At 41.8% G+C, this 7,749-nt stretch overlaps 1 protein-coding gene across 1 annotated transcript in view; it reads left to right on the forward strand.

Annotated features, from left to right (window-relative positions):
• Nucleotides 1-7,667: 7,667 nt before the first annotated feature.
• The window catches only part of LOC148724361 (uncharacterized), a 6,891-nt gene continuing 6,809 nt past the window's right edge, over nt 7,668-7,749 (forward strand). Inside the window, exon 1 of the mRNA XM_088730301.1 lies at nt 7,668-7,749. This exon is cut by the window's right edge and continues 1,620 nt beyond it. Within this exon, the coding sequence (XP_088586427.1) occupies nt 7,668-7,749 (82 nt within the window).

Here is a 7,749-nt window from a genome sequence, read left to right on the forward strand (position 1 = left end):
CAGGATTGGCGACAGGAGCACTCTCAAGTCTGGGCAATTTCGCTACTGACAAAATTCTTGGTGCAGGTCAGTCGGGTGGTCTGTTAATTCCACATTCAAATATTCAACAGCTTTTACCTTTTGAAAACCATCTCTCAGAAAAACAGAAACAAGACATTGCAATTGCTCTTCAATCTGGTGGTGACTTGAAAATGAAACCAACAAAGAGGCAAAGTGGTGGTTTTCTCGGTACTCTTCTCGCTTCAATCGGTGTGCCGATACTTCTCAAGGCATTGACTGGAAGCGGAATGCAGAGCAGAATGCCGAGAGAAAGAGGTTTACAAAATAGGAGCGCGTCAGGCAAGACCGGCAGGGGAATGCAAAACAGACCAATTTGGTTCCCACCGAGTTTGGATGAGCCTGTGCCAACAATTGGAAGAGGGGTTAAAAAAGGGGAAAAAAAGCAGAAAGGACAAGGTCTGTTGCTGGGCAAAAACTCTCCCTTCAACGGGGTGCCACTACTGGGAGACATATTGTGAAAAGACTACCCTTCAAAAACAGACCAATCACAAACCTTGACATTCAAAACTGGGTTGAATACCTCAAGATTTCAAACTTTGGAGGGGTGATTTCCAGGGATCAAGTGAAAGATTGCAAGACAGGACACTCTTTTGTCATCAATCTGAACGAGTCAAATGAGCCTGGTTCACACTGGGTGGCGTTGGTCTTTGGCTCTGATCTCGTCTTGTACTTTGACAGTTTCGGTCTTGATCCACCACAAGAGGTGTTGATGCTTTGCAACAAACATAGAGTCAACTACGCATTTAACAACGCACATTATCAGTCACTGACAAGCGTCTTGTGTGGTTACTATTGTCTCTTCTTCTTGAATGAAACAAGTCGAAGGTTGAAACCCTCTCTTGCTCATCAAAGCTTATACTCTGTCTTCAACGATGTGACAGAACCTCTGTCATACAGTGACACCTTTTCGAACGAGCGTTTCATCAAAAATTATTTCAAAGAGGTTTGAGTCATAGTCAAAAAACATCTTCAAACTTTCTGAAGATGTTACAAAACAATGACGTATTCTGACGGTTATCATCAAATTGATCACAGGCAAGAAGGTGCAAGCAAAGAAGGACCTGAAGGGCCGCCAGGTCCAAAAGGACAAAAGGGTGATACCGGCTCACAAGGACCTGCCGGTCCAAAGGGAGACGCAGGACCGCAAGCACCTGCCGGCCCAAAGGGAGATGCAGGACCACAAGGACCAAGAGGACCTGCTGGTTCTGACGGTTCAAACGTTGATCTTTCAAACTATCTCGACAAAACAAAGGGTGGTGATTTGCAGAATGCTTTGAAATTCGTCAGCTCACACGGAGCTGATACACGGGTCAGCGGTCTGTCTGATCAACCGCTCAACGGCACCGCAGCTGTTAATCTCAACAAGTTGAACACCGAACTCGGAAAGAAGGCTGACACATCGACCGTAATCAATGGTCTGACAGCAAAACTCGATACAACCACATTTAATACGCAAATAGCAACAAAACCAAATACCACATCTGTGTTGCTCTTGGATGGAAGTCAAAAGATGACTGGCAACCTTGGTCTGAACGGTAACGATGTGATTAACTCAAAGAGGGAGAACTATCTGGGTATGACCACCGCTCAACAGTCCACTTATGGGAACTCAAACACACTCGTCTCTCGATATGAAGTAGGGTCAATAAAGAGACATCTAAAAGGTCTACTCGATATTACCACTCTCTCGAATGCAAATCAAACATACGTTGACAATGTGAAAAAGACAGTGTCAAGCTTTAGAAATATAGATGACAAACAGATTCTTGATGCTCGAAAGAAAAAGATAATCAATCTACCAGAGACCTTCTCAGATAATGATGAAGCGGTGAGTAAGAAGTATGTAGATCATTGTACCACAACTGTTACGAATTTAGCCACCACCAAGCTAAATAAGGCAGGCGACACAATGACAGGAACACTTGCGATGGGTTCAAACAAAGTCACCTCCAGCCACACAGCCTCAGCCGACAACGATCTTGTGAACAGAAAATTTGTCAAAGATCGCTTTGCTCAAAACTTGGCACCTTCCACTCTGATTAATGATCTCGCATACATCATGAGTGGTAATGGTGAGTTTAGTGATGAAGATGATATAACAGGCAAACCGATCACAGATCAGAAAGTGATCTATGAGACAAACAAAAGGACAAAACCGTTTGAGCTGAGCTTGGACACTTCCAAGGGTTTCTATTCAAGCAGATTTGGGATAAACCTCATCTGTGAGATGTGTTGGGATTCGAAAAAGATCGATTCAAGCAGTGTGACTCTAACAGCAACAAGCACTGTCGAAACAGTTTCCACTCAACGAACAAATCGATTCTCAAACCATGTTGTCAGTCTCGTTCACTTCACAAAATGGAGCAACGCCACCCCCAACTATCTGATGTTTGATATTTTTATGAAAAACAAGTCAGGACAGTCTTACGACCAAAAACTTCCCATCTGGGTAATCGTTTACGGAAGTGAAGGTTATCACAACAGCATTCCGAAATCTGTTTGGGCAAGTTGGTACAGCTTTGTGAGTGGTGGAGTTCAAATAAATTCCACACTTACTCTCGCAAACGAACCGTCTGTTGCCTCTTCAGCGGTAACGAAAAAGTATGTTGATGACAAGACTGAGGTTGTTTTCCTCTTCGTGAAGAAGATGGCTCATCAAGATAATAAAGCTGTCAGACTGAGCACGACAGCGAGTGATATTATCTGCCATCCAGCTGCTTCCGGAGGAGGTTACAACACAGCCTTCTTCTCTGCTCACAACAGTGGAAGAGAGTTAAACATCGTGAAGAAAGGATGTTACCAGATCGTTTACACCGATTTCATCGACGGTCTGAGAGCATTTATCATCGACAAGTCTGAAGACAGTGGTTCAACTTGGACGGAGATTGATAGAGCTTATTTGAAAGGTGGTTCTTTCACACAGGTCAATGCAATCCGTGTCATTCAGACAACAGTCAATAACACGAGAATAAGGATGCAAATAGCCAACAGCTACTTATCCGGTAGTAGTTATGCTTTTCTTGAAGTCAGAAAACTTGTCTGATGTGTTAATTTTACAAACATTTATTATGAGGTGTTCATAACAAAATGACTGACGCAACCATTTTCAACTTCAACCATATCGACTACTCTATCGGAGAGGAGAAGATTGATGAACTCAAAGCTCTTTACAAACACTATCACAAAAAGTGGTGGTGCTCGAGGAAGATCTTCAAGAGCTTCAAACGAAAGAGTCTTCTCTGCAACCTGGGAAGCACCATGCTCATCGTTATCGGAGGGATAGCTGGAGGGATAACCATGAACCTAATCCCGCTTGCTACAATATCAGGCACCGGCCTCCTTCTCAAGACGTACACCGATGTGAAGAAGTTTGACAGAAAGATCGATATGAGCAAATTCGCCTTTACAACCTATGAGAAGATCTTGACTGAACTGAGGTCCTATCTAAGAGGAAGATCGTTCGACAGTGCATCGTTTCTCAATGAGGTGAGACTCATCGATGATACAATCACAGATCTATGTCCAATCTTTCAATCAACTAAAACACTTAAGCAATATAAAACACGCTTTGAGGTTAAATCTCATTGAAGCTCGTTCACTTTCCTCTTTCGTCTCAAAAGAGAAAAGTGCAGTCTTCCATTTAGTAGACAGTATCATAACCTTCTTCATCTTCTTCATCAGATGAAAGGGTGACCAACGGCTGCCTCTGCGGTAGTGGTTTGACAAAGATGTCATCCACCTTGATCTGCACCGTTACAGCTTCATCACTAATATAGATTGACTCGATTATGAACGCCATCTTCACTTTACAATATTGATCAAGATAATCAAGTGGATTTTCTTTTGCCTTCTCTCTTGATCGGAAAAGTGTGTGTATCTTCTGCGTCTTCTTAGAGAAGATGAGCTTTGAATAAAGAATGGGGGCTTTTCCCTCTCTCTCAATCAGAGGGAGTTTCAACATTTCTGCAGTTTCAGGTCCAAAAAGATTCTCAAGATGTTCATAACACAGATGTTTAAACTGTTTCAATCCATCATAAAAGTCAAACTCTTTTTGTGATGGATCATAGTCTACACCCCAGAGACAGGTGGGGATTGAGTAACCGGTGAGATCATCAGCTTTATCTAGACTCTTTTGCACACCGAAAGAGAAGAGGAGAGGAGACTCAATCACCAACGGTCCCGGTATATTTTCTCCTCCACCATTTTTCGCTTCAATATTGACTCTTTGATGACCATATTGGTTGACAACGACTTCGTTGAAGATGACATTCTCTTTGTTAAGCTTTTTGATACTTGTGAGTTGCATTGTTACTATTATCAAACATTTTCTTTAAAACATTTTTTTTTTTTTGAATAAGTGTTGCTTTCGCTTTTGCATCGTTGACACTTATTCTTCAGAGATAAGTGTCCACTTGCTTTTTGCATCGTTGACACTTATTCTTCAGAGATAAGTGTCTACTTGCTTTTTGCATCGTTGACACTTATTCTTCAGAGATAAGTGTCTCTTTCACTTTCACTCTTCACAAATTCAACAGTTAAATTTTCAGCGATAATTGTAGAATAAGCAAAATGGTTAAAATTCCAAAATTGACTACAGAAAGTTTAAACAGAAATCAAAAGAGAAGAGCACCTGGTGTTGACTTTCTTGATGAAGAGTATAGGATGCTGATCGCTGGTCCGAGTGGGAGTGGAAAGACAAACACACTCATGTACATGTTGAGAAAGCCGCTGGTCATTTACGACCAGATTTTCATCTATACTCCAAACATTCACCAAGAGCTGATACAAGATCTCCAAAAGATTATGCATCGACACTCACAGAAACTTGGATATGATGTATTGCATCTGATGAATCCTGATGAGATTCTTGACACAACAGAGTATCCAAGAGGGAACAGGAAGGTTGTGATTTTCGACGACCTCATCACTGCTCCTAATGACGTGCAGAAAAAGATCTTGAAGCATTTCACTGATGGGAGACATCATTTAATCTCACCGGTGTATCTGAGTCAATCATATCACAAGACTCCTGTCGACATCAGATTAAACTGTTCTCATCTCATCCTGTTCAAACCTGCAATGACTCGCCATCGTGCTCTGATCGCTGGTGAAAATAGCTTTGAGCCAGATCTGTTCTCAAGACTGAACCCTTTTGAATTTCTTTTCCTCGACAAGGTGAAAGAGACATGCATGAGAAATGTCGATGAAAAAATCTAACGCTTTTTCAAGAGATGAAGAGTTATTGTGTCAAACAGAGAAAAAATACTGAGTCTGTATCTGGGAGTGAAAGACGGGAGATTGCAAAAAACGGTCGTCCGATAATCAAATCGAAGTGTGCAGAGTGTGGCATTACAAAGGTAAGGTTTCTCAGTGAAAAAAAAGGTGGGGCGCTCTTTGATGATGTAGGAAGGACCAGCACTTCGCTGTTAGAGATGGGGATGAAGGGGTTGGCTAATCTCGGACAGTACGGTCTTGCAAAGGTTGTCAAATCTGACTATGGAAAGAGGAAGATGAAGCAAACAGCAAACAAGTATCTCGATCAAGCTATCGATTCTTTTGCAAACGATATGAGCAGAAAAATCGGGGGAAGTATTTATGATGTTAATGAAGTGTTACCAATGTCAATGTATGCTCCTGATGGTGTTAATGATCCAACACACCCTCTTTATGAAGGGGGATCCTTCGATATTCACAAAGCTATCGGAAAACTACCAAAACCAAAATCTGGTTGGACTCTTCCAGGTCATAAGTATACAGGACCGTACAACGATCTTGCAAATCAGGTGAGGTATGACCCTCAGACGGGTGAGATTTTGGAGATTTTTGATAAGCCAACAGGACCGACAGATGTTGATTACAGCGTCTGTGCAAACAGGTCAGACCCGAAGAAGTGTAAGAATGCGGCTGACCGTAAGATGGTGAAAGCTCTCGATGCGATTCCATTCTCTGACAGGCAGTGGGGTCATTGGGCTGCGAGAAACATCATTAACACAAAGCAGAAGCTCGGTCTGGGTGTGGGGAAAAAAAAAAAGCTCACTCATTGAAGAGTTGGCAAGAGGAATTGGCAGAGGAGTTGCACAGACCGGTGAGGAGAAATTTTAGAAAACGACGCGTTATTGTCAAAGGAATCGATGAGATTTGGTGCTCCGACTTGGTTGAGATGCAAAAGTTTGCAAAGTGGAATGAGGGTTTTAGATATCTGCTGATGGTATTGGATGTCTTCAGCAAATACGGCTGGATCGTTCCGTTGAAGAACAAAAAGGGTGAGAGTGTTTCGGAGGGGTTCAGAAAGATTTTCGCTGGAGGGAGAAGACCGAAGAGACTCTGGGTTGACAAGGGTTTGGAGTTTTACAACAGTCATGTTAAAGATCTGATGAAAGCTGAAGGTGTTGAGATGTACTCGACAGAGAATGAGGAGAAATCGTCTGTGTGTGAGAGGTGGAATCGAACGATCAAAACGGAGATGTGGAGGCAGTTTACCATTCAGAATAACACACAGTATCTTGACATTCTACCAAAGATTATCAAGAAGTACAACAATCGAAAACATAGATCAATCGGTATGACTCCGGCAGAGGCTTCCAAGAAAAAGGATGAGAATGCCGTCTTTCTGAAACTCTATCACGATCTGAGTGAATTGCGAGAGAGACCAAAGTTTGCGGTTGGCGATCACGTTCGAATCTCCAAATTCAAGCGAAAAGTGTTTGACAAAGGATTTACCCCGAATTGGACAGAGGAGATTTTCGTCGTTGACGAGGTACAATATTCCAACCCGATCACTTACAAGTTGAAGGATCTGCTCGGGGAAGAGATCAAAGGTTCTTTCTACGAACAGGAGATGTTGAGAGCAAAGCAGGATGTTTTCCGCATTGAGAAGGTTATTCCAAGGAGTAAAGGGAAAGCTCTCGTGAAGTGGAGTGGTTACCCAGAGAAATTCAACTCATGGATTGATGAGAGTGAACTTCAGGGGGTAGGTCCTGCCTGAAAAAAAAATTGAATAAAAAAACTCTTAAAAGAATGTTTAATAATAAATAAGATGGATGAGCTTGAGTATTTTTCAAAGTGTGCACTCTTGAGAAAGGCAAAGGAGATGGGACTGCAACGATGTTATTTGTTCAACAAAAAAGAGTTGATTGACCTGATCAAAAATCCTCCCGAGTTAGATTATCTTGAAACTCTGTCAAAAAACAAACTCCTCGAAAAAGCAAAAGAGATTGGATTGCAAGGATATTCCACGAAGAAGAAAAGAGAGTTGATTGAACTGATTAAAAAACCTCCACCCCCTCGCGCAAGACACTTTGGTGTGAGAAAAAAAGTAACACTTCAATCTACAGATTCAGAAGGAGACGAACTCGTTTTCCCCTCAATCAGTGCTGCTGCAAAACATTTCAATGTAAACCCTTCAGTGTTTGCAGCGAAGTTGAGAGCACGCAAAGAGAGTATAAGAAACTTCATCACACTTGATGGAAAGAAATTTACTCTCCATTTCGAAGCTTACCGTTTAAAAGAGTATAGTGTTAAAACACACTCTCATCAAGATAGAGTTTTCATCACTTGAAACTAGTGATGAAAAAAAACTTAAAAAAAATATTCACATCATAATAGATATGCAGACAATGGAAAAAAACACTGTTGTACAGCTTCGTCAAATTGCAAAAGAGATTGGCCTTCGCGGCTACTCAAGGCTTC

The sequence above is a fragment of the Stylophora pistillata genome, chromosome 8, assembly GCF_964205215.1.
Source record: "Stylophora pistillata chromosome 8, jaStyPist1.2, whole genome shotgun sequence".
In the NCBI taxonomy this organism is placed as follows: domain Eukaryota; kingdom Metazoa; phylum Cnidaria; class Anthozoa; order Scleractinia; family Pocilloporidae; genus Stylophora; species Stylophora pistillata.